This window comes from Syngnathus typhle, linkage group LG8 (genome assembly GCF_033458585.1).
Source record: "Syngnathus typhle isolate RoL2023-S1 ecotype Sweden linkage group LG8, RoL_Styp_1.0, whole genome shotgun sequence".
NCBI lineage: Eukaryota > Metazoa > Chordata > Actinopteri > Syngnathiformes > Syngnathidae > Syngnathus > Syngnathus typhle.
Genome location: NC_083745.1, coordinates 3,935,574 through 3,962,073, shown reverse-complemented (window position 1 = coordinate 3,962,073; position 26,500 = coordinate 3,935,574). Strand labels below are relative to the sequence as shown.

Genomic DNA, 26,500 nt, shown 5'->3' with positions numbered 1-26,500 from the left:
ACAGTCTAAGAAACAAGAGATTTTATTGGTTGAGGTTGAATATAATTTTGACAATAATCTATATAGCTGCCATCAAAATGAGGTATTTTGCATTCCTATATTAGGGGTCAACAAAACACCCCACACATCGCTCAGATATTCACAAGATCCTCTCCTTCAAATGAAAATCGTTTGCTGAATAGTCCACTATATGGACAAAAGTATTGGGACACTTGATGTTATAAATGAATTTGTAGACAACCAGGAGAAACTTGGAATTCATTCAGAGTGTCCAAATACTTTTGATCGTACAGCGCAGCTACAGCAATACACGTCAATATATGCACCATAAATAAAAATAAGTGCTTTAAGTCTACCATTTTAATTCATTCTAATAATCCAGGCCTGATGAGGAGAGAGGAGCGTACTCTTGTAAAAGCATGGCTGCGTTGCTCAACATCTCCTCCAGGTGGCGCACTGACCCCGCGTAAAGGTCCCTTTTCAACACCAACCCTCGAAACAGATTGAGTGGAGCCGCTTTGCGGAACGTCTCCGGAAGCCGGATCTCTGGTGGCACTCTGCCGTTCCCGATCAAGACGTGATGGAGTCTCTTCTCCCGGAGGCTCCCGCGCATGAAGCCGAGCACGTCTCGCAGTCTACTCTCGGTTTTGTCGGCGGTCCACTCGGACGGTTTGTTGAGCAGCAACAGGTGCAACAGGACGGTTTTCCAGTGGTAGTTGGTCAAAGCGGTTCCCCCCGTGAGGGTCGTCTGCTTCCTGTGGAGGAAGGTGACCACCTGAAGGCAGTGCAGATGGCAGGAATGTCGAGGTAGCAATTTGGCGACGTGTTTCAGCAGATTCCTCTCGTAGACGGCAAGCGAGAGAGGCCAGAACGGGTCTGGGGGTGCGTCGTTTTCCGAGGGGAAGTGTGAGACCAGATAAGCATCGGTGTCCACCAACTGGATGGCCGGTATGATGTTCACCATGACGGCTTTGCCCGAAGGGAATCGGACCTTGAGGGCGCCTGGTGCGTCCAGTCTGCGAAACGTGACCTCAAAGTCATACTTGTGGGAGATGCGCCCCCACGCTTTGGTGAGGGACACCTGAAACCACTTCATGACTCCATCCTTGGCCAAGAGCGGCCTTTGTTTGGAGCAGAGCAGCTCCTCGAGATTGCGCTCCACGACCTGCCCCGTTTCGCTTTTACTGTGTAGTAAGCACAACATGTCCTCTCCCAGGTTGGCGGAACCACACAGGCATCCACCCTCATGGTCCCCGAAGCGGCTCACCTGGACGGTTCCACAGCCTTGCCTGTCGGGAGGCACGTCGCTCGACGGTTGGCACCAGACGTTGAGCTGGAAGTCCAGCGGATCCGGAGGCGATAACGGCACCACGAGGTCGCACGTCGGAGGCTTGCGCACTTGCCAAGACTCGAACATACTTCCGATTCCAACAAAGTCCCCCACCTCCATGTCCGCCTCCTGATCGGAAACGCTCCTGAGGGATTCCAGGAGGTCGTCGGCAAAACCCTCCACGAACTCTCTCATCCTTCCGGCGTCGTGGGACGAGTTGTAAGTCCACCGGTCGCAGAAGTGGCTCAGGATGTCCTTGTCTAGTACCACCGCGCCGGTAGAAAGCTCCTCATCCTCGTCCAGCGACCTCGAGTCCGACTCGACCATATCCACCCTGCTCATCTCAATGGCCAAGAACACCACGAAGGACACGGTGCCCCAGAAGTACCAGCTGTAACCTTCTTCCGAGCCATCATCGGCTTCCTTCTCATCCACCTGCGAGAGCTCCGCCTCCAACTTGGCTCGTTCCCTTTCCAACCTCTCCGCATGCTCCCGCATGCGTACCATCAACTCTTCATCCTGCTCTACGATGGTTTCGTTTTCTTGCGGAAACAGCGAGGGGTGGTTCAGAATGGCGGCGGCGACGACCATACACACCCTCGCGATGGCTCCCTGCATCTTCGGCTTGCTTTTGGTAAACGCATCTAAGGGTCTTCAAAAGAACCTTGAAGCTCATTTCCTGGAATAGACAACAACAGACTTATTATTCTATGCCTTAAGTATCGGTGGCTGGTATCGGCAGCCTCCGCGAGTACTCGATACTTACATAACATTGTTATATTTGTAAAGGTCGAATTTGTGCTTAACCAAGTGACCAGTGAATTGCGTTTTAACAGGAAGACAAAGCAGCTGCTTGTTTAAAGGACTCCACCCATCGAAGGGAAGCAGACTAAATACAGCAGTGGCAGGCCATGTGACGCACTAACACACAGGAGGAAGGAAGCCTGCACATCATTTTTGTTGTTGTTGTTGATAACCTCTTAGCAGACCTTCTAAGATTTTTCTCCCTCAGAAAAATGTAGGGGGGATGTCCATATTAAGTTTATCCATCGTGAACCGTGAGAAATTAATGACGCTCGGGAAAGAATGTTTAATATTGCAAGAGGAAGTTACATAAGATGCTTGCATAGCTTGGCTGAACTTTGCTCAACTTCGGCAAAGCAACACAGGACGTTCTACGATAACGGAATTATTAATATGATGGAAACCGCCTCTCACTAAAATAGTCGTATGGCCATTGGGTGTGCGCGTCAATGAGACAAAATGTATTCTGTGTTGAATTTATAACAGAACTGGTGGGACAATGACGTTGAAAATATTTTTGGGAATTAAAAACGGTCTTGTTTATGATAAATGGGGGCTACATGACGTCTTGATGGTTTTAGAATGAAAGAGATGAATTCTTTGAGGTGTTGCGTGGTGTAAAAAGTTTTACAACCACAGGCTTGAGTAATGGGAAATTTTAGAGCCTCTGACCTTTTTCTGTTACTAAATGTCTTTAAGTATAATCATGAGCTCAAGTTTTCTGGGAGGGGGGAAAAAGGGACGGTTGTCATGGCAACAAAATAGGAACACGTGGGCACAGTACTGTAGTACAACGTGATTCCAAACACATGAGTCACGTTGCAACAAGAAATGAGTTGTGGGGAGTATTCTTGATGTGTGGTATTATTTAAAAAATATACGCTTAAGAAAAACAAAAGTAGTACATCGCATCGACGTGAGCATCATGGCAGCTTTGCGCCTTAAACAAAGTTTAGCGGATACGCTGCCGTATAGAAATAGTCACTACGGTGGCCGAGACATGTCAGAACAATCAAATCAGAACTTACCTTTGACGTGATATATTCTTGCTATCATGGTGGTATTCTTTACGTGGTCGTCGTTCAGGCTTGCTGAGGCGATTTGGGAACGATTGCTGACATTTCCTGTTTAGGCGCTCCACCCAGACGCGGAAGTCACGCCCAAGTTTAAGGATCACCACATTTGGCTAACAAGACACTGCGCATGCGTATGTCAAAAAAACTTGTCATTTTGTGATTATTTTGGCTAAATATTACCTACATTGAATAAAAGGGCCTCAAAACAGGACAATCCTGGCATTTCCATCTAATTTTAGTTCGTGTTGCATTTGACTTCCGTGTTCACGTTCTTAGAAATGACAAATGATTGGAAACACATTGTTGGAATAAATGATGTTTCTTTAAAATTGCCACTTTCCTGCAGTACAGTTTAGCAAAGATTTACAAAATCTGTGACAGTGCATTTTAAGGATATCTTTGGAGTTTGTTCAAAGCTGAAGTGCTGAAAGCAAAATAAATACTTTGGCACAAACACAAAAAACATGTAAACAATTCAACTCATATTGTTCTAATTAATTCATACGGATTGCACACATGGCTCCCACCATTGCTTAACATTTTTACCTCAACCATTTCCTTAACTCCAAAAGAGACGTACTGTGTACACGACAACATAGGCATAAAAAGTTCCCGAGAAGTTCATCATCTGTCATGTTTGCTTTTAAAAAAAAGTGAACCCAAATTCAATTTTGCAATAAAATAGTCACCTTTTCTGCTTCCAAATTATGCCTGATATGATACAGATTTCGTACCAAAATGCTCATTGCGTCCATGCCTTGTTCCTGTACCCACATCCTCAGAAGCTGCAACGTGCACTCCTGATGATCATTCGGGTTGTCTAATCGGCAGCTCTCAATCTTGACAGAGCTCATCCCGCTCCGCGTTGCCACATTCGTCATAGTCTTCCACCCGAGCACTTCTGCGATAGCGGGCAGGTGCCGCGAAGGGTCCGTATTCGGTACTAAAGACAAAGATGAGAAAATCACAATGGTGGAGGTACGAGGGAAAGTCATGGTTAAATTGGAGCGCATATAATGTTACTTACTGTCAGGATGCCTCTCCTCCTAGGATAGAAAAATACAAAGAATCAATTCAATTGCTTCATATTCCCGGAATGAAATATCAAAATGGCGACAATCACGCTGACAAACACAAGTCGGAGAGATCATTATTTTTTGTCAATAAATTACCTCTAAGCTTATTAAAATACAAATGGAATACGTTGGTGTTCCTCAGGGATCTGTTTCAGGGCCACTACTAAAGTTCTGACACACATATCACAAATATGCATACAAAACTGACTACTCACCATTTCAAATGTCGTTGGATTGTTCGATCCCTGCCGGTTGCTCCCAACTGATCAGTCATACCACCCAAAGACGAGATTTACCATTATTAAAATGAGCAAACACTTTACTTATACACGACTAGGATTACTCACGCTGATTCCTGTTCCTTCGGAAGCGTAGACCAAGTATAATCATTGCCACAACTGCACAAGCTACGGCGACTCCTGTCCAGACATAAGTTCTCTCTAAAGCAAAAATAATTAAAAATATACAATTTTATCACACCTGACATATGCCAATGCAAATGTTTCAATCATACCTTTTAATTTGACATTGCACACTGTGTCATTGGTGGCTGTGCAAGCTACTTTGACACCTTCTCTACCGCACCTGTCCAAAACAAAATAAAAGTTGGAGGGGTGATACAAACATCTGATGTACTCTTGGGGTGATCAACTTACTCGGTACAAGAACTGCACAGTTTACATTCTTGAGCATTGGCGCTAATGCAATAATGATGCATTTTGCACCGGCACTTGGTGTCTTGGCCTTGGGTACAGGCCGTCTCCACCTCCAGATTGGCTATGAAGGAGTGTGTTGACATGAATTGAAGTAACGTTTTGAATTTTTTTTTAATAGAAATATATTCAAAGTGTACCATTGATGTGTGAGCAAGACGTGCAACGTTGGCAGGTGCTGTCACGGTTCGGGTGGTTGTTGTATGTGCCTTGCTCACACAGCTCACATTGTGTGTCTTGTGGATTGGCAGCAGTGCAGTGCGCCTTGAGACGCTGACCTGCAGGGAGAAAACAGTTGTGGTACTAATAAAAGCCATCAAAGTGATCTTTTATAATATGTAAAGCTGAAGCCGAGTCATCGGATGTTTCACTCCATCTGATGTAACAATTGATTACTGTGGTTGTAGTTTGTATTTTCATACACTGTATCGTACTCATTTCTAATTGTATTTAATATACAATTTTATATGGTTTCCTCACCTATACCACATAGGCAACAGGTTGTTGACTCATGCTGGTAGAGTCCATCAGCACACCGATCGTTGCTCCTTTTTTGCGGCCCCAGTGAGGCGTCGAAGCCGCTGTCATTTGGGAGAATTCAAAAGTGAAAGTAACATTAGCACGCGTAAGCTAAAGTAGCGTGCACTTACTAAAATAGCACGTTTCAAGCATATTAAACTCTTACTTACACCGACAAATAGTTTCCGAACAAGATATAGATAAAAAAACACCTCAGAAACGGAGAGAAGGAAGAATAAGACGTCTTCATGTTAGACTTGTAGTGACAGTTTACTGCGCATGCGCACAATGACGACTATGTACTGCTATTCCGCGTTTAAACACTAGAGGGCGGTATTATACATTGTAAGGAGCGTAAGAAAAAAGGCACCCATGTACATGCAGCAAATGACAAAAAGGGGTGGGAAAAGGTGTTTCGTGTGTAGTTTACAAAAACAGTAAAAAAGTTACATGGACATACACTTTTTTTTTAAAAAAATCATCAATTTTTAACCTACACGATGTATCCAGTCCTTTTAAGGTTTTAAGTCGTCATGAGTTGAATTCCTAGTTGGAAAGAACTGACTTCGGTTTCCCGCACCATTGTAAAAATTGCCATTTTATTTCTGGATGATCGAGAAGATTTACTTTTATTTTCTATAGAGCTTGTCCTTGAGTTTGAGTGATGTAGTTTGTTTTATTACATTAAAAGCTACACCCTTAAAAATACTGGTTTAAAAATTGGACTAACCCAGGAAGTTGGTACAAATTGAAAAAAAAAATTGGGTTGTTTCCACCCAATAACCCAGGAAGGTCAAATTGACCCAACTTCCTGAAAAACTAAAACTAATATGAAAACTAATAAATGCTAAACTAAAATGAAGCATTTTCAAATCCTCCATAAACACATTGACACAAACTAAAATGGCCCTTTTTGCATTCCAACATTTCCGTTGAGCACATTCGGAACATTACGAGCTCAATTTCTGCTGCGGTGCTGGTCCCACGAAGGCCAAACTGAGACTGTGGCACCAGCAGAACAGGAAGTCAGGAGTCGGGCCGCTCCTGCGCTACAGGAAATAACCTCAGTGCTCATGACGCGGGTCTCTGGGGGAAAAAGCTCAGCAACTTCCACTGATCCAACGTGGTTTTGTGTTCGCTGCGGTCAAAGGCACTCTAAGTCCATGCTTCTACACATGCAGTAAATCTGTAAAGCTGCCATGTGTATGGTAAGCCGTTTGAGCAAATTTTTTTTGATATCCAGCTTAAGGTCAGTCCATGCACTAGTTTGCCCTTTGTCCTCACTAGTAAGGCAACTAGTGGAAAAAATAGAACTGGGTCTTGTTTGTAATTTTTATAGTGTCAAATTTGGACAAGAGAAATTAAGCATATGGAATACATGCTTCAACGGCATTCCATCCATGGAGAAACACGTCCAGCGGTTTGCTTAATTAGAGCTTAGTCTATCGACACGCAAATGAGATTTGTGGATGGCTGAGGGGGCATCCGTTTGGCAAAACAATGGAGAGGAGCGCCCATCGGCTTATGGAAAGACAAAAAGGCCGGCTGGAATACCACGTCGTGATGGATCTGTCGAGACTATTGATATTGGGAGGGAAAATCCCGAGCGGGACTTAAGAGGCTAAGCCGAGCTTGTAGGCTGGGCCACTCTGTCTTAAACCCCGCTTGTCCCGTCCTTTACCTCTCCTCTGAGCGGTTCACTTTATTAGGTACACACGGATGCTGGGTAGGATGGCTAAATCATAAGGAGAAGAGGTTTGAATTCTTTGGATGGTCTAAAGGAAGGCACACCCTCGTCCCTCCGTCTATCCGTTCTTTTTAGAAACTTTCTATGTCCCTCGTCCACAAAATAGGACAGACGGACAATTCCGTCCTTGGGATTGAATGCCCACCTAAGATATTTACATTATGATGAATGCTACAAAAACTAGTCCATCAGTTGAACTGGGTGAATTTTCCCACAATGCGAAAAATAAAAGATCTAAATCTCTTCTTCTTTCAAAATATTCTTTAAGATATAAGCCAAGCAAATATATTAATCCGCCTTCTGTGATCAAATCCCTATTCGCCCACGCGTGTTTGTCTTTTTTGAATGCAACTAAAACACACAATACATGCACACACACACAAAGAGCTATCACCTCCCACCCACCCGCCTGGAAAATATTAACCTCATGTCACCTTTTCATCTAACTTCATGCATCACCCTGCTAGCAGGGCTCCGCACGCACGCCACATGTGCCAAGTCCCATCCATCCATCCCCCATGCACTTTATTTTGTTGTTTTGGTACTGGTCCGTCCTCCTGGCTCAAACAGAAAAAAAGCTCCTCAAGAAAGTCACTAGGGACATCTCCGTCCGAAGAATGCCAGAGAATTCAAGGAGTGGAGGAGGAGGACGAGGGGGGCCGTTTGGTTGGAGAAGACCAAACGGCAGGAAATGAGAACGCTCCCCCGTGACTGGACCGCATGTGCAATCGGAGGCCCAGATCAGTCGGAGGATTAAAGGAAAAAACAGAGAAAGTTAGCAGCTAGGAGGAGGAGGAAATGTTTGAGCGGCCTATAAATAGACGACTCATGTCGCCGATGATTGCGAGAGGCATGCGAGCATTCATTATTCAGCCTCGTTTTGCCAGCTGCAATATATATATATATAAAAAATAAAAAAATCATGTCACGACGCCACCTCAGTGGCCTCTTTGTCAAAATTGCGACATTTGTCTGTTGACGGTTTGAGCTATTGTTATTTGTACCTTTTAAAGTACAGTATACGAGCAAATTATTATTTTTAATTTCATGCTTTTGATGTAGTACCACGTATTGCCACAACATGCCAGGCAGCAACGAGCTCAACTGGGAAGAACTCAGCACATTAGAGAAGAAAGAAGCAACTATTAGCTACCATTAAATCCATTAGCTAACAAATGATGCAAAATGCTAAGCTAACGTAAATTAGCATCCTTGTTACAGCAATTATAAACTTATAAATCTGCTACAGTGCTGTGAAATACCGCATACTAAAAAATAAAATTGTTTATGCGATTTAGCAGCCCGGGAAAGATGTACTGCCAAATTGGTGGAGTTGAGAAATTTCCGGGTCAGTGTTCGACCTTGGAGGTAGCGTTGCATTAAATGACCACAAAGCACTTAAAAGCCGCCTTGGTGGTCTGGAGATGCGGCAACGGTAATTGTCTTCCACGCACACTCAAGAAGCCATCTGCTTTGTTTGAGCATGTCCACAGACACAAAAGGGATTTAAGCAGGGCCCTCCAATAAGCCCTCAAAGATATTTCGGGAGCGAGGTGCGAGACTACAGACGCCATCGCTCCTTCCTACGAGTAGGAGATGGAGATTTTTTTTTACATTCAGGGAGGTGCAGGAGGCCTCATTCATAATTCAGAGGCGTCGTCGCAGCCATGCGAGAGAGCAGGACGCATCTGTCTGCATTATGCCAGCGTTGCCTCGCCGTTGCATCACCCAGTCGGCTCGTTCCATTTCCCCCCCCCCCCCCCTCTCTTTTCGAGAGTTTTAATGCGCCGCCTATCAGCGTCGCTCCGGCTGCGGTCTAATTTCGGCCCTCGGATAAGAGCCTTTATTTGTCACACCGCCCTCTTTTTTTAGGCCGTTTCCTGAGCTTGGCTTGCCAAAACATGGCACCGTAAAGAACGTGTAGAGGACAAGAAATGATGGGACTGATCATCTAATGGATGAAGGAGTGTGTTCACTATGCATATTATGAGGGTGGAACGGGAAGCCCATCCCCCCCCCCGCTTCTCCATGCACACATGTATAGCCGCCGTTTCCACACACAAAGAGGCGCGTGTGCCTTATTACACACATGTACACACACGCGCACGCACACACAGCTGGCTGCTGGTCCGTCTGACCTAGTTTATATCTGTAGGCCGCTTTTAATGGAGAGCCCGGCGTATTATTGTGCGACTCGGTTCCCATTTGCATTTCTGCCCCGTCACGGACAGATGGCACCAGAGGTCGAGCTGCTTCGAGGCCCTCACTCGCACTCGGCGGCAACACGATAAATCTAGCGGAAGGCCTCGCTTGATACGCACACGCCGACACAAACAAAGCGTACCTGCTTGTTTTGGAGCTCTGCTCAAGGAGATCTAATGCAGGCGGCAACGTTGAGAATGGAGGCGGCGGGCACTTGTACTGGACCGGTGGCAACTGCTCGGCTTTCTTTAGTTTATATTTTCAGTGAACATAAAAAAATTGACACTATTAGGGACTTTTTGAGGCAGATGTCGATTCCGATATTTGGCAGGATACGATTAATCAGCTGTTTAAAAAAAAAAAAAGTAAACAGTCACATGTTCTGCCTTACACTTTGTCCTTCAATTATTTAATTACAACAGAGAAAGGAATTTGCAAAAATTGGACAAATTTGGTTTTGGTTATGGTCAAATTTTGGTCGTGATGTTTGTACTTTTAGAATAAAGTATAGTATTTTTTTTTTTTTTACTTGAGGCAAATAAATTATAATAATAAATCAAAAAAATAAAATACTTCAAAAAGTAATTAATTGAAACTACTGTACTCGAATGCAGCACATATAATAATATAAATAATAATAATACATTAAAACTACTGTCCTGGAATGCAGCACATGACGCCATGAAGAGTTGCTTATTTGGAGCCCGCCACTCAAAGCAGCCCTCATGGATCTTTTTTTTTTTGCTCTGATTTGACATTATATAGCAGGGGGATTGGGGGCGCGGGGGGCATTGGGATTAGGATTAGCAGCTGTTTCCCCTCAAACGGCGGCAACGATACGCTGGCGCTGATGGCAAATTAATAGATGAATAGAACATACACCAGTCGTCTCAGATAATGTGCTCAAGCTCCCGCTTTCAGAAATAGCGAGGAAGGTGTCCTTTTCGTGAACCCGCCACGGTGTGCGTGTGTGACAGGAGATCTCCACACACACACAGACACACACTAAGTTGAGAAGTAGCAGAGTGGCAATGGGAGGCATATTGTGGCCGTGAGAACGGTTTAAAACATGATGACTTTAATCTGGCCAGTACAAAGCCAGCTCCAGATTACGCCCACTGCCTCTCAAGCGCAGATCCGGTTTAGATGACCCCCGCTTGCTCACATGAGAATACATTTGAACAAAAAATATTTTTTCAAATTTATCTTAAATGTGTAAGAGGGAATAAATGTTTTCAGAACACAAGCATTTTATAAAATCAAAGTCATTGTTTCATATAAGGTCCAATTTGTGATTTATGGCCACCCAGTTTGTAATTAAACACCCTAGTCATTAATTAGACACTAGAAGTACTTCACCACACAATAAATGCTTCTTTGGTGCAGTAGGATTCCATTTTGTCAGCGTGTAGTTATTCATTTTGACGGCGGGGGACCTGGCTAACAACTGACATCATTGTCTTGTGAAAGAAGAAATTATGCAAACAACCTTCCTCTTGCTAAACACTGATGAAGCCACAGTACCCACCCCCAAAAAGCCAAGACCTCCGGCAAGATATGAATATCGAATCAATCTGCAAAATGGCAAAAAAGTGACAATGCTGCATTTCAAACTGGCTTTGGCCAAATGTCAACATGTCAATTATCTGCTCTCACGCCAGTCATGTGATAAATAACTGCCAGCTGGTGGAAGGGGGGCGGGGTCACAGGGGTCACGTTTGTGGTGGGGGCAAGGCGTAGGGCACGGGTATCAGTTAGCGCCGTCGGGATTAGGGAGTGTCGTCGTCATCATGGGACTGATTCGCATTAGCCTCCCGATGACACGAGATGAAGGAGGAGGAAGGGGGGGGGGAGGATTACCCACGCTCCCTCACTTCTGGATGGGAGTCAGGTAGACAACAAAGCAACACTTCACCCACGATAGAAGGGAGGAAAAAAAAGTCTACACACCCCTGTCAAAGAATCAGGTATTGGAGCTATATATTTAAAAAAAAAGTCTGAAAAATGTATTAAATATTAAGATATTCAGAATGACGTGATTGGAACATCTCGATATTTTGCCGATATTCACATTATCCATAAAATGTAAAGGAAACATTGAATATTTCCTATATGCAAACACATTTATTGTACATCTTTCAGACTTGGTTTAAAAAATATGAGAAAAATATCACTATTCATATGCTAAATAACAAAACATGTCCCGTATCTGTGCAACGTCAGTGCGCTTGGGTTAGGAAACGAAGCTGTGCTCCATTGTGCACACTGTGCTTGCTACATGTGGGCCATCTGTCCTCTTGGACGTGTGTATGTGCACGTACTTAGATCTATGTACAAGGGACACATGGCATAGTACAGAACAATGTATTACAAAGCCTGCAGGAGAAGGACTTTCCATTGCTTTAGGTTCCAACTACTCAAAGCCAAGCTAAACATAATGCAAGTTCCTCTTGCGGACTGTGTGTGCGTGCGTGCGTGGGTGTGTGAGTGTGTGTTATAATAATGCTGTGCTCTTTTGCTTCCGGCTATGCTGCAGAGTGTCCTGCACAATAGATGCTATACATGCACCACATTGATCATACACTACATGTATGTGTCGAGGAAGAGGAGGGGTCAAGGGCATTGACAGCAAAAAGTATTTCCATGTGTTTCCTACGCTCACGCATAAACATTGATGGGAAGATACACACACACACTAGCACACACGCAGTGAGTCATAAGGTGCATGAGGTTTTGACAATCAACTCAAAATACTTTGTTTATCCATCGACAAGCAGTTCAGCTTGTACAACCGCAAACGAGCAGTTGATGCCTGAATGCGCTTTGCTCACATCATGTAAAACGCCATAGTCGAGCTAATGGAAATTAGCATTGATGTACCGCTAACTTGAAAAATTTCCAAACACATGTTCAAGCAGAGCGTATAAGATAACAAAATATTGAACCAAACCGTATTTAAAAGTAGTCCGATAGTTTAACGCCAGCCAAAGTGCATTAGCTTAATGCTAACATATAATGCAAAACACCAAAGTCAGGCTAATGGAAATTAGCATACATTCTCAGCATTAATATAATGAGCATGAATATACGTTAGGATTTTTTGCTTTGCATGCTTATTATTGACTCCTCCCTTTCCCTCCTCCTCCGCAGACCACCGTGAAGAAGAGGAGGAGGAATGCATGTACACACACACACACACACATATGCCATATGTGTGAGCACCAGTGTGGGCACAGTGCACTGATCCAATATTACGCCTGTGGTCCTCGCTGTCTTTATGGGGAGACGGTGGGAGGCTGGCTAGGACTTTGTACATTCTCAAGCATATTTATTATGTGTGTGCGTGTGGGTGGGTGTGTACTTTCCACAGACCCCCTTTGCTACACGGAGGGCCAGCGTGAGTGTGTGCGCGCGGTGCTCCATGTGTGTTTAAGCTTTTTTGTTTAATTTCTACTTCCTGTTTTATTCTCGGCCTAATCCAAACGCAACACAGCTGCGCGTGGAGAGAACGCGAGGGATGGGGAGATGAAGGCAGAGGGAAAGGACGGGGGTTGCCGGGTCCTGGTGAGTGCGGCCGTGCTACCAACAGATGGAAGGGAAATGGGGTTACCAGCTTGGATTTATCTTCTTTGTAGGCCAGACTACAACAGACACCGCCCACCCTCTCATTTTGGTCATAATACGACGTGTAAATCTGCATATTTGGTGGTCACCCCCCACCCCTCCTTTACCCACAAGACTCTCGAGTCCAACAGAACCATTTTTACTATCACCCCCACTTGGAGTCGTAACATCAATTGTGACACTAAGAATTTACAGACCACAAAAGTGAATAAAGTTTGGGTGGTCTAGGAGGCTTTCTTGACATTTTATGGCTTTCTAGTTTTGTGCTGACACAGATTGACAATTTGATCGAAATATTGCAGACCCAAGTTTGAGAAAGGTGGAAACTGTGTAATCCAACCTCAATGTGACCCAAATAAAAGGCCTCACTCAGCATGTAGTGACACGACCCCCTTTTTTTTTTTTTTCTACCAGTTGGGACCCGTGGCAATCTGCCAGATTATGTAAAACAGGGTTCCCCCAAACTTTCACAGCACAAGTGCAAATCAGAAGCCAATCCTTGGACCAGAATCTCCTCAAATATATCATAAATAAGTGTTCTTTGTAGAATCATCACCATGACAACCCCAACTAGCATCAATGTTAAATCAAGAGTGTGTGGAACAAATTTTTATCTCATGATCTGATTTACAACAAAGAAATAATTTAAAAAAAAAAAAAAGTTGTACCTCAGCCTGGTCCACTGCAGCACATTCATTTTTCCACTCTAAATGTAACAAGACTGAGCTTTGATGTCACCATCAAGCGCATTGGGGGAACATCTTAATAAAGCAGAAGGGGGGGATTATGTGGATGTATATGTTCATATAATCAGACATTCATAGGTTATTATCAGGAGTCTGTCGAGGAGGAGGAGGAGGGCAGCTTTAGTCGGGGTCTCGCCGCTCTCTACTATCACAAGAGACATGCCCGCTAATCCTGTTACTCTTTCGTTGGGGGGAGAGACTCCAAAGTGGAGCGGGCCTCTTCCTCCTCTTTTCTCATTTCATGTGGACCACAGAACGCATCGCCTCAACATCCTTGATCTCCAGCTTAAGGGCAATGTGCTAGTTCACTCGTTGTCCTCACCAGGAGGTCAAGTTTGCTATGCTAGTTGGAAAAGGAAGAAGTGAAGTAAAATGGTGCCACTGCATGCAAATGATTTTGCTATTTATTTTTATGCGTATGCTGTAAATATATATAATAAATATGTATATATGAATATATAAAAAATATCTAATATTTCCATGATCTGCTGCGGTGTTTTAATTCAAGTTTGTATTTGAAATTTGACAAATAAAATTTCCGTTTCCTCCCCACCCACTGTTTGTTGCTTTGACCTTTAAACGCAGGAAGCCACAACTACCTGCTATGGTGTTCTTTTTAAAAATGGAGTTCAGGTACCTCCTATACATACAACTAATATAAAATAGTAAAACAACACTAAGCAAATTGTTTCATGTAACAATAAATTCAATTTGCGATTTCCTCCTCAAGGTTTAAACATTTAAAGTTTCTTTTCGTTAGACTTGTTTATATTAATACATGATTGACCCTTACAAGAATCCATACACGGGAACTTTTAAGCCAAGAATTCATATTTGCATATCAAATATCCCAAGCACGCATCTCCCACTGCTTTTTTTTTATGTATTATATTTTTATTATCTTAGGATAAAAAAAAACATTAACAATTACATGGGATGCCTTGTTCTGCATAATTTAAACGTATACACAGTGGGAACAGGAATGGCAATGCTTTTAGACATCATCACAGCCTCTTCGACCCCCCCAGGCCCAGCCCACCCATCAAACCCACCCTTAACCGCCCCCCCCCCCCCCCCCCCGAAACCCACGGCCCGCATGCAGTTTGCACTGCACAAAGGCCAAAAAAAGTCACGTGAGACAGCCTGCAAAGAGCACAAGAAGCATTCACAGTAAAGGAGGCGAGGGAGGAGGAGGAGTAAAAGATGAGGAGGAGGAGGAGGAGGAGGAGGAGGAGAAGGGTGAAGCAAAGTGACTGCAGCACTGGCCTTGGTTTTTGGACAGGAGAAGGAGCAGCAATGTCCCAAGTAGATCGTCCTTGACTTCAACTCCCGTCTCTCCTGATTGTGGTACTCTCTTTCTTTCCATTGTCTTTGACACACACGCACGCACACACACAAATCCTTTATATATGAATGTATATATATGTATATACATATACGTATGTATATAGATATAAACACATTTGGGGTTTTTTTGTTTATTTTTTTATAGCTACAGCACCTTTTCCCCATTGGGCAACAGTGTCAATACCTTGCGCGTGGTAGATGTCCACGCAAAAAGGGGGGAGGGGGAATAAAAAGAAAAAAAAAACAATATATTGGTCAGGATAATTCCTCTTTTTTTTCCCCCTAAAATTGGCATTTGACGTGATGATATCCTATTGCCATCTTTAAGGGACAAAAAGGTTCTTTTAAGTTTATATTCAAGTTTACTCCTTTTTTTTTTTCTCTGTTGTATAATTTCTTCTCTTGCTGTTTGTTGTTTTTAAATTTTCTTATTTAAAAAGAGTTCACACTTTTGTGATTTGCGTGTGCTGCTCTTCGTCAAAAGGTTCGTTTTCCGGATCAGAGTCAGTGGTGTCAGAGTATCGATAATGGTCTGGCTCATTGTCGCTGACGTCCGGCGTGACGGATGTCGAAGTGCTCGCCTCGGAATTCGAAGGCTCCTCTGCGGTTTTAGTGAAATACAACTTCACCTGAGATGGGGTAGGGAAAAAAAAACAAAACAACAAAAAAACAGACATCAGTAACTGGGAGGTGTTCAAATTTTCCCGTGGCAGATTACCTTGAAGTTTGGCGAGAAGTAGCGGTTGGCTTTGTCCTTATTGGCCTTGTCCAGGTCATTTTTGGTCAGCGTCAGGATGAGGTAGTCCCTGTCGCTGCCGTCCCTGCTGCCGCCGCCCCCGCTTCCGTCCCTGCACTCGGCGTTGCTCGGCGGCTGAAGCTGTTGTTGGACCTGGCTGCCGCTCCCGCCGCCTTGCTGACTATCAGCGTTGTTCACCGCGCCATTCTCCAACTTCTCCACGCCTTCCTCCGGCCCGGGGATGAAGAAGGTGTTTACCCAGAAGTGAAACATTTTGTCCTGGAATAGAAAAGAAGCAGGTTCAAGCAAAGATGATATTTTAAGACTTGCGCTGTATATAAAAAATGGACTATTAGCAATGCAATTTCTGATTGACGCTTTACATATTAGAGACAGCCATTTTTAGATCAAATTAACTAGGTTGTGTAATTTTACACTTAAAGTGCGGGCAGGCGCTTGAGAGACCCACCTCGTTGTATACAAGCAATTAAAAAGTCAATTTTCCATAAAATGTCTCCTTTACGTCCATGTTTGAATAATAGCATCTATAAAACAAGACCGTTACTACTTGACGGGGGAAGAAAAAAAAAAAATCTATTTGAGGGAGCCGTTTATTTGCCTTCAAGAAAAAAATAATGCCAGCACCAGAGTATGCACTGACCTTCTTCATCATCTTGTTCTGTTTGTGGAAGAACTCCACCTTGATGTCGCCGCACACGGGCAGGGGCTGCGGGAACTCAAAGAACATGTGCTTGTCCTCGCGCCGGGTGTGGGTGGGGTTGGATGTGTGGATCTTCACTTTGAGCTGGTACACGACGAACTGGGGATCTGCAAGAGGCGGCGGAGAGGACGCCACACATACGAGGCGTGATGGTGAGCGAGGAGGCTTTTAGCGGCCAAAGACCAGCGAGGGCGCCAATGTGTTATTACGTGAGTGGATGCATGCAAATGCACCGACATTAAAAAAAAAAAGACAAGAGCAACATGCTACACATGAAGAGACCCAAAACCAGAGATGCAGGACCCTATTCTGATAGCTTGGTGCTTTTCCTGCCAGGCAAATACATCTGCTACCTAAAGATTGGTCCTGCCTGCGGATGCTGGATCTCTGGGGCCTGGCAAAAGAAAATGAATGGAATACAAAAAAATAAAATGGATAAAAGGCTCATTTACCCCAATGCCAATTCCCTTTCTTGAAGCCCTGAGGGGTCGGCTCGCTCCTGTTTTTAACGGTACTGTCTCCTTAAGAGAGGGGAAAAAAGGGAGACGGTGGTCACAATCGGCGCCCGACTGCAAGGGGGGGGGGGGGGGGGGGGATAGTGTTCTCGAGGGAGAGCACAGCAGGCACAAACACAAGAAGAAGTGGACACAAATATTTACAGATATATTTACAAGGGGGGGTGGGAGATCGCTCTGGACCAAAACACTTAAGGCAGGGGTGGGGAAACTTGTAGCACAAAAATAAAACTTCAAAAGGAACGGTTACAAAACATTGACGGAAAAATGATATAATTTGTATGATGTGTCGACTTTGGGCTCATCACTCAGAATAGGTCCGTCTTTTTTTTTTTTTTTTTTTTATAAAGCATGAAAAAGGAGGATTAGGAATCAAAAGCCACAATCCACCCAGTTAAGAAAAAGGAAGCCACAGACATCTTTTACAGATGAGTTTTTGGACCACAGCGTTTACATACAAGACAGACTTGTGTGAGTTGGACATGTACGACGACGAGTTAACACCAAAGGGTTATTGTTTGCTATGCCACCATAAACAGAGCAGACATGGAAACGGACAGACAGTTCAGCCCAAAACAGGTCAGTGCAATGTCACAATTGTGTTAAATATAATCAGGAAATGTCAAATGTATTTTATTAATACAACTACCTGCTACATTTTTTATTTTAGTCATTCTCGCGTTATTCTAAGCCAGGACACAACTATTCACTTGAACTCAAATTTGAGCTTAACTGTATGTAACCCGCACAGCAGGAATACCGCCAATTAAAAAAACAACAAAAGGAATTCAACTCCTGTCTGGTGATTTAAAGAAATGGTAACAAATTAACAGTAAAGGCAGGTCTGCGATTCGGAAGCCCCACGAGGTAGCCGAGCGCTAATAATATCTAAAAAGCTTCATTAGCTAAAGGTCAAGTCGACCTTGAAGTGGAGTAAAAGCGGAGGGCCTCATCAATAAGAAGCAGGCCGCGAGTATGTCGCGCTCCAATTTGCTTCCGGAAAGGACGATGAGCGTCCAGCGATACCAAAACGCAGCGTGGGTGGGACGATATGCGCGCGGCCGATTTGCGGCTCGGAAAGGTCGGAACGCGAGCATATGTGCGCGGATGACTCACTGCAGGTGCCCCCGCTGAACATGGGCAGCGTCTCGAAGACCATTTTGTGGAAGAGCAGTGCCACCGGCTTGTACTCCAGCTGGTTCTTCAGTAGGTAGCTGTAGTAGTAGACATAGCGGCGCTGGCTGGGGATGGTCACTCCCTGGCAAAAAAAAGCACCACGGGTTCAGAGAGGACAAACAAGCCGGGCAATTATATATATATATATATATATATATATATATATATCGTACTGCTGTAAAATTGAGAAAATAAAGTCATGACATAAAGCCAAATACACATACTGGGGGAGCAGCAGGTTATGTGTGTGTGTGCGCTCGCTCGCTGTGTTTTGCTGCTCTCTCGCTTTGGCAACAAGCGAATGACTATTATCAAATTGACATCAGTTACAATGTTACCAATGTTTTATTTTTTTCTTTGCTGTGCAGAGTTTGTGTTGCTCTCTCCGCCCGAGTGCCGAGCCTCTCCCCCTCAAACACAAACCAGCTAAGTGTAGCAGAGTTCTCCCACACTCGCATTCCCAAGGCTGAGAGTAACTGCATCTTTTTTCTTTTTTTTTTTACTGAAGGTAAATTGTGACTTTGTAAAACAATTGGAGTGTATGACTGAATTTTGCATGTCCAGCATTCTCGACCTCAACCTACAAGCCTCGGGCCAAACCGATTAAATGCCCGAACAAATTAATTGGATGACATTAGCTCTTTTTTTAAAGCGGCCATTTTATTAACAATTTTTCCTGCCGCCCAAAGCAGATTTGGGAAGAAAAAAAAAAAAAAAAAAGCAGCCCGAGCCTCCTCACCTTCTTGTCCCTTGTCCTGACTTCACCGTAAAAGTCGAGCGCCTCCTGGGCCTCCTGGAACTTGCCGCGGTGGAGGAGATAGGCGCAGATCATCACGCCGGTGCGGCCCTTGCCGGCCTTACAGTGGATGGCCGCCACGTGATTGTCGTCCTCGCTGAGCCACTGGTCCAAGTCTTCGCAGAAGGGCTTGATCAGCTCCAGCTGAGGGGGGTTGTGGTCTTCGAAGGGGTACTGTGCAACTGGAAGAGGCGAGACACACTTTGTGGTGTTTTGATTTTTTTTTTTTTTACCAAACCGTGAGTCACAGTGTGGAACAATTTTTGGTCAATTTTTTCCATGCACAGATGCAAAGTTTTGGCAATAGTCGACCGAGCGGCCGGCGTACCTCTGCAGTTAAATTTGGCAGCGTCGTAGTGTCTTTCTGCACAGCTGAAATGTGAACATCCAGTCAGAAATCAGGAACGAGTCAAGTGGAGGAGATCAACTGTGAGGGATACTTACAGGTTGTAGATTTTGTAATGGTTTTTATGCTTTGAATCCAAAAACCTGTTGACGGCAGAGGAACAAAGTTAGGAAACGAGGACGAGCAAAGCGTCGTCGGCGGGAGCGCGGCGACTCACCGTACTACGTCGTCGATATTGTTCCTGTACACGCCTTCGAGTCGCTCTGCTGGAAAGCCCATGGCGATGATGTTTGGGTAGATATCTGCTCAGGGGTCAAGGAACAGTTTTTTTTTTTAACGGCCGGCGATGTAGCACAATGAATTATTTGTTGGGCTGTTTAACGAGACACGGCCATCGCTAGAAATGAGCAAGTACGCGAGCGAGCGCAGGCACGGGCCGGGCAGCGGACCGTGACAAAGTTTCGAGGGCGGCGTCAATAGCGTCCGTGTCATTACAGTGGCGGCGAGATGAGAGCGCAGGAGCGACGCTGATCCGCATGTGTGTATTGGCGTGTTGTGACAGATGGCCTTGACGGTGAGGAGGAAGGACATGAAGAACTGCGCTCCTGCCCGAGCCTGGACCGCATGTGGGCGCACGAGAGGAGAGGCTCCATGACCTGTGTGTATTTTTAGAGCGTAAACGTTATATCAGCAAGGCCTGCAACACGAGAGTCTCTCGGTGGAGTTCGGTTTGCACGCGTCGGGGACCGCTTTTGCTAGGTTCACCGGGTCCCCTGGGGGAAATATTGCACAGTAGAGAGTTGAAACAGTTAAGGTATGGTGGAGATGATCCGCTTAGTTCTTCAAGTTCACACTAGGTACAAGAGTGAAGGAAAGAAAAGGTGAATTTGAGGGTGCTTTCTTGAGAATGAAAAAAAACAAAAACAGTTCAGGTTCAGATGAAATGATCGATTGAATATTGATTCCGAGGTCATGACGTTTGTTACGGTTTCTCAGAGCTGCTCTAGTGGGATTTTTGAGGCAAGACCATCTTTGAGCTCTGACAAAAAAAAAAAAAATAACGCGAGGCTTAAGAGAAAATAGCTCGTTGGTGGCAGAGGTGAAAGAATTTCCTGAGTTAGATGGAAACAACCAGTCTTAATAAATGAGCATCTCTAAACAGCAAAAGCCTGAAGGGACGGACTTCCAATAAATATTTATCAATCATCGACATTATCATCCATCCATCCATTTTCATATCCGTAAAAATCTTCGAACCATCTTGTTAGTGAGGCGTACCTAATGGAACGGCCAGTAAACGGAAGAAAGGGGCACTGCACCGCCTTGTGCGCAGCTCGACTGCCTTTTTTCCGAATGGCATGATGTCATCCAACGGGGCTGCAGCACAGGAGGGGCGGGGGTGTAGTCTGAGGTGGGGGGGGGTGGGGGGTAGCGGGAAGCGTCAGGGCCAATTATACAGTGACACACATACGCTCTTAAAAGAGGAGCGCATCAGTGTCAGGTTGCCGTGAAGACAGAATAATGGAGTTGGCGCGAGCAAGCGCCGCCGCCTACCTGAAAGTGAAGTCTGCTCGCCGCTGCAAAGCAGAGGGATTTCACACTTTTAACCAGTGACTAAAGGCCAACCTTTTCTCACACTTCCCGAGTCCAAAATAGGGGAAGCTCAGTGTTTCTAATTGGATACGTTTCGTTTTGATGTTGAGCAGCTTTTGATTTTCTCCCCGTATCGCTGTTGAGCCGTGTTAGTGAATGTCAAGACCTTTGCTGAGAAAAGTAAAGCTGGAAACACACGCTTTCATCTTTGGCAAATGGTGCGTGCAAACACAACAGGTTGGAGCGGAACTGCGAGACACTTTGAAAAAAAAAGGACAAGCGGCATCAAGAAGTGTTAAGATGAGGGGGGAAAAATAGAATTAGTAGCTTTAGTTTAAAATAGAATTTGGTTTCTGGGAGATAAGCTGGAGTCAGTTGCCAAACGGAGTTGAGTTTGAAGTCCAGGCAGTGCTGTTAGTTAGTGCTAGCGTTAGCCAACAGCTGGCTAGACGCTAACCGGTTGGCTACCATGATTTGTTTTATATTCCTTTGAATGTTAAAACCCATTTTTAGACACAAGAGTGCCGGGAACGCTTACACATCAGATCCCTGGGCCAGAACCGGAAATTAGGGAGGCAGAAAAAAAAAAGACGAATTTTTCCAGGTGGTCATTTTTCCGCCATTTCAACTACAGGAGGGAATGAATTTACCAGCCGGTAAAAGTTAAATAAGTGGTACTTGCAACAATGCATTTCAAAAAGATGGTGACAGGTTGATTGTATTTTTAGTTTTTTTTTTTTTTTCTTATGGGTATATATTTAGGTGAAAACTGCTCACTGTCAATAAACTGCTCTGGCTTCTTTTTTCCCTTAACGGTCGCCCGCCCACCTGCGTGCGCGAATACGGCGGCAATAATCCCCAGCCGTGCATCAAAGCCTTTATTAAAAGTCAAACACGGCGTTTCATCGCCTTCTCTAACCCTAACTGACAAAGTGATCCCAGTCTGACTATTTCAAGGTTGTATTTTTATTTATTTTTTTTAAAGCGCCACAACTCCCATGAGAGCCTCAGCCCAGGGCATGGTGGACTGGTAGAGGGGGTTGGATTCTGCAGCTGGGAGGAAATGCATATGCAAGACCCCCTGACGGAAGCTCCAAGTAGGAGGGATTTTTTTTTTCTTTTTAGGAACGCCTTCTTTTTAAAGCCAGCCCTCGACTGGGTTCTAAGCATACGCCAAAATACAACTGAGCAAGGGGGGGGGGGGGGGGGGGGGTACAGGAAAGAGGGAGAGGAAAGGGGGCAAGCGGGGAGGGAGAATTAGAGTGGGAGTAGTCAAGAAAAAGAGCAAAGGGGGCCGACACGAGATCACTGCTTAACTCCACTTTAACGGTGTATTACATAACTTGCATATTGTTTCAGACGCAGCGCCCCAAAAAAAAGTGATAACAGGGCCCGTATTGTAAAAAAACTAAAATGGAGACCTCCCCCTGCACATTAGGAGGGACATGCCCCCCCCCCCCCCCTGTCCTTCCCTTCACCACAAGCTCTTTGCAGGCAATAATCATGGAGTCATGACACATTTCATCAGATAACATCTGACTGAAGTCTGCAAGGTACACAGTTCCGCAACAAAAACCACAGCCGACACATCAGATCGACAATAGTTGTTCTTACAACCATGCGTGCGCACCACTGAAGGCTTTACAATCCCCCCCCAAAAAAAGGAAACTCAGTAAGAGAAATTAGAGGCCCCCCCCCTTCCTTCCACCCAAAAGCCATTTGTTAATTGGTTACGCACGGGACAATTTTCTGAACTCCTGCTTTAATATCATTGCTTTCCGATATTGTCCAAAGCTCGTGTCTAGTTGAAGTTTCCCAGACAGCAAACGAGTGCAGCCCAGTAATCCAATCCGAATGCCAAGAGACACTATTCATCAACAATCAGATATATCAATTAAATCGATTGACACGCCAATATCTCGTCCAGGCAACCTTCAAAAAGCACCCATTCATTTTTTTTCACATGCTATGTGTGTGCTGTGGTCCATAAGGTACAAAGTCCCTTATCATGGGAATTTTTTTTTAAATAAGATTAAAAAATATCTAATGGCCGTACTCTTGTAATTGCAATTAAAATTTGATTTACTTAGTGTGCTAAACAAAAGGGTTAAAACTGACTAGCTTCAGGGAGTCAAACTTCTGACTTTTTAGGGATTTTAAGAAATAAATACAAATATTAATAGATGGCCAAAAGAAGCCAACGTTTGAAAAATACTTTCAAGACAATTTTGAGGTTACATTGAAGGATTAATGAGTTTTTGCAATTATGCAACCACAATACACATCTAGTGGATATCGCCAACCAAAAATGATCGCAGATGCTTTTTGGCGATTTTGATCAAATGTAAACAATAACTGTCATGTTACAAAAACACTGGCAATGATAGAATTTTCACCACCACCGAGGTCTTTGAATGACAGATATAAGGACCAAAGGTCACTGGAGTGGCCAGAATAACCAAAGCTGTAACTGCTTGTGGGGGGAATATATATATATATAATTTCTAAGAATGCAAAAATACGATCCTCTCTATACATGTATGTAGAAATAACCATAACTCTAGTATACCTTTAGACTAGTCAGACCCCCCCCCCCCACACACACACAAATGTGCTGCTTGGGTGCCCATATTGGTGTGAGTCTCGAATCTTGCAATAGTTTTAAAGTTTCATGTTGCCTTAAAAAGTGTTCCCAGAATTGGTTGAAAATCAGACTAAAAAAGCAATGAAAAAAAACGGTCCTCATGATTTTCAATTAAGCTATCATCATACGGCCTTAACATAAATCGATGAAAATCACTTGACGATTGGTAAAAAAAAAAAAATTCACTCCATTTTATCAAGGCTATTAGAGATCACATGCAAGTATAAACCAGATGTGTGGTTTTTTTTTACAGGAGCCTCCAAAATGCTAAAAGTAGCACCAGCCGGTTACCTTGCATTTTGTTACACGCACGGTGTCCAGTAGGAAATATTTCTGCTGCGATACGACAGTGACATTAGTGCACGCCGCTTTGACAGATCCACCATCTTTCAAACACGCTTGATGACAGCCCGAGCTAGCCCCCCGCCCCCCCCCTACCCCCGTTAGCCCCGCGCTAGCTCCCTCTCACATTTCTCATTGTAAGATGAATAATCATCATCAATGCGGCGTTATGAATGAGTCAAATAACCCAGTGCAGGAAAGGATACATGTTAAATCCAGGTCGAAGCCGTCCTCCTGGTATCTCCTTTTGTTCCGGCTGACAATTTCTTTAATAATGGCAGTCATTGCAGCGGCTGACAGGAGTCTATTATGGGGAAATGATGAAAGCAGACTTTTTGGTGGTTCGGTGGTACACGGCGGGTCCACTCGATAGGGGAGGGGAGGGGGGTCCTCCTCGGGGCTAGCCAGCCGAGCTCGTTGGGATTAGACAGGCTTCCTCTGGAACATAAAGACGGGCCTTGCTCGGCTTCTCCTCGGCGAAGGCCCGACTTTTCCAATCCCGCGGTCGCTCTTCCAAATACTCCCCAGTGAAATGCATGCAGCTGTCCACAAAATAAGCCCCGGGTTCGGTCCGAAGCCAGAAGAAAACTCACTGGTAACCCCGGGAGGAAAGGGGGGGTAGGGGAGGGGAGGGGGGAGTCCGTATCCAGTCACTCGGACGGGGGGGAGGTTGGAGCTAGGCTAGCTCGCTACGATCCAAAAAAGACCTCCTTAGCGATTCAACATTGTCACCGAGCGCTCGTCGAGAACATCGCGGGGAAGGGAAAAAAGTGACAGGCTCCACCTCAGATGTATACAGACTATACAAAAATCAGCAATATGCACAGATTGCGTTGACAGCTCCGTCCCGGGGAATCATCTTTCTTTTTTACTCGCTCCAGCTGAACTCAGGCTCCCATCATGGCCTCCACAGAGGAAAAAAGAAGGTAGAGCAGGCTGGGCTTTTAGTACACGTATCCTGCCGCCTTCGCCGTGTAGTCCCTCGGTTTAATTCATTCGGACTATTACAAGATTATTTGACCAGAGTTCATTTTACAATTAATGATATAGTCTTAATTGTGATATAGAACAATATTTGAAAAGAAAGGAGGAATGCAGTCTGTTATTATATGATCGCGGCGGAAGGATACGAGAGGTACGCACACGACGGCTCCCTTCTGTCAAAGTGATCACGTGTGACTATAATTAGGGAAGTTTCTCACATAAAATGTCACTTTTTTTCGCGCTTTTCCCCCCTGCTCACAACTGAGTCGCTTTATACATTAAAATAAGGGAAAATATTTATTTTAATGACGAGGCAATATTTCATTCTCACTTTAAATGACAGTAAATTGTTTCTGATTGAATTATATTTTATTATGAACAATCACCTGACATGGGTGGACACAGCGGAGTTATGGCAAGCAGATTCACCATAAAAACGCTACAATCTGGATTGATCATTTTTGATACCAACAACGTCTTTCATTCGTATTTACACTTTGAGCAGTTTGAAACGTGTCTATGACGTCAAAAGGACAGAGCTGCAACGTCACTTCCACTTTAGAACAATGACGTCACTTTCCCCCCCATTCATGTGTATTGTGAATCCAGTTTCAGCTACCTATATTTCATTTCGTCCTCAATTCTCAACCATAATCAGCCAGGATTGACATTAAATCAGTGCATCAAATATTTGCTATTAGAACGTTATTATCTTAATATTAATATACTGTATTCGATGAATGTTGGCTTTGCAGTAAACCAGAGATCCAGCCTATGAAACTGAAGATCCTGAAACCGCCTCTAGAGCATTTTTATATTGTTTTCCCCATGTTGCTGCATCGTTTGCGTTCACATATATATCTCATAAAGAGTTGTAATATACAGATGTGCGGAATTTATATTTCTGCGAGTTTCAAAGACTTTCACGAGGGGTTCAAATTTCGCATCTTCAAGCTTTTCATGTTCAATCAGAAACGCATGTAGAATCCATAATGACTATGTGGTCCAATGCACAATCACATCTGGACACAGCCTGCATTTGAAACAAAGAAAGTAACACAATACACACAGAATTTTTCTATTTTTAAATAACTGTCATTATGTCTTATTTAAGAGTCACAGTGATCATCAACATTCATGTCAAACAACGTGAATGTGGATTGAATTAGGTTACACTCCAGAATTCCACCCCCAGGAAGTGTGCGCCACATTCTGAGAGATTTACTTCAACAGCTGTCCTTGTCGTTCCTTTGTAACACGACATGTCGGCCGCGCCGTAGTTGGGAGATTTTATTAAGACCCAGGCAGTGCAGCTCAGCAGATTTGAAAATTGGGTTACCTGGAACATCACAGATTAAATGATCTGATCCCATGTAAGGCTAATTAGGAATCTGCTTCTTGCAGGAGAAGATGGTTGTTCTCAGCAGAAGGCTCAATCCGCTTTGAGCCCGGCACGGAGCTTA

General features: G+C 44.3%; 3 protein-coding genes and 1 long non-coding RNA gene across 6 annotated transcripts; 1 reads left to right on the top strand and 3 right to left on the bottom strand.

Moving 5' to 3' along the window:
* Nucleotides 1-6: 6 nt before the first annotated feature.
* On the bottom strand, nt 7-3,307 carry itprip (inositol 1,4,5-trisphosphate receptor interacting protein). Its single transcript, XM_061285456.1, has 2 exons — nt 3,163-3,307; nt 7-2,009 (listed from the first exon to the last, which is right to left on the bottom strand). Exon 2 carries the CDS (start codon nt 1,946-1,948, stop codon nt 371-373), a length of 1,578 nt encoding a protein of 525 aa, XP_061141440.1. The 5' UTR covers nt 1,949-2,009; nt 3,163-3,307; the 3' UTR covers nt 7-370.
* A 203-nt stretch (nt 3,308-3,510) lies between these two features.
* On the bottom strand, nt 3,511-5,833 carry fas (Fas cell surface death receptor). Of its 2 annotated transcripts, none has more exons than XM_061285457.1 (9): nt 5,689-5,833; nt 5,480-5,580; nt 5,140-5,277; nt 4,943-5,063; nt 4,801-4,871; nt 4,634-4,726; nt 4,502-4,548; nt 4,238-4,256; nt 3,511-4,153 (listed from the first exon to the last, which is right to left on the bottom strand). In XM_061285457.1, the coding sequence occupies exons 1-9, from the start codon at nt 5,766-5,768 to the stop codon at nt 3,876-3,878; spliced, it is 948 nt and encodes a 315-aa protein (XP_061141441.1). In that variant the 5' UTR covers nt 5,769-5,833; the 3' UTR covers nt 3,511-3,875. The 2 variants fall into 2 exon arrangements, with proteins under 2 accessions (XP_061141441.1, XP_061141442.1); XM_061285458.1 differs by having other exon boundaries at nt 5,731-5,796.
* A 5,368-nt stretch (nt 5,834-11,201) lies between these two features.
* LOC133158172 (uncharacterized) lies at nt 11,202-13,466 on the top strand. Its single transcript, XR_009715154.1, has 2 exons — nt 11,202-11,434; nt 12,618-13,466. It is a non-coding gene; the product is annotated as an uncharacterized LOC133158172 (long non-coding RNA).
* A 1,770-nt stretch (nt 13,467-15,236) lies between these two features.
* LOC133158171 (phosphatidylinositol 3,4,5-trisphosphate 3-phosphatase and dual-specificity protein phosphatase PTEN) lies at nt 15,237-24,988 on the bottom strand. 2 transcript variants are annotated; one of them, XM_061285153.1, is made up of 10 exons: nt 24,260-24,988; nt 19,692-19,776; nt 19,573-19,617; nt 19,457-19,500; nt 19,072-19,310; nt 18,273-18,414; nt 17,094-17,162; nt 16,582-16,748; nt 15,903-16,199; nt 15,237-15,813 (listed from the first exon to the last, which is right to left on the bottom strand). In XM_061285153.1, exons 1-10 carry the CDS (start codon nt 24,336-24,338, stop codon nt 15,628-15,630), a joined length of 1,353 nt encoding a protein of 450 aa, XP_061141137.1. In that variant the 5' UTR covers nt 24,339-24,988; the 3' UTR covers nt 15,237-15,627. The 2 variants fall into 2 exon arrangements, with proteins under 2 accessions (XP_061141137.1, XP_061141138.1); XM_061285154.1 differs by lacking the exon at nt 17,094-17,162.
* Between the last annotated feature and the right edge of the window lie 1,512 nt (nt 24,989-26,500).

Bases quoted from the DNA above. Each gene is read 5' to 3' on its own strand.
- itprip (XM_061285456.1), bottom strand. From the start codon at position 1,948: ATGCAGGGAGCCATCGCGAGGGTGTGTATGGTCGTCGCCGCCGCCATT.
- fas (XM_061285457.1), bottom strand. From the start codon at position 5,768: ATGAAGACGTCTTATTCTTCCTTCTCTCCGTTTCTGAGGTGTTTTTTT. The intron at 5,581-5,688 runs GTAAGTAAGAGT...CCCAAATGACAG, and splicing joins TTCGGAAACTATTTGTCGGT to CGGCTTCGACGCCTCACTGG. The intron at 5,278-5,479 runs GTGAGGAAACCA...TTCTCCCTGCAG, and splicing joins CTGTTGCCTATGTGGTATAG to GTCAGCGTCTCAAGGCGCAC.
- LOC133158171 (XM_061285153.1), bottom strand. From the start codon at position 24,338: ATGACTGCCATTATTAAAGAAATTGTCAGCCGGAACAAAAGGAGATAC. The intron at 19,618-19,691 runs GTGAGTCGCCGC...TGCCGTCAACAG, and splicing joins AATATCGACGACGTAGTACG to GTTTTTGGATTCAAAGCATA. The intron at 19,501-19,572 runs GTAAGTATCCCT...TTCACATTTCAG, and splicing joins CATTACAAAATCTACAACCT to CTGTGCAGAAAGACACTACG.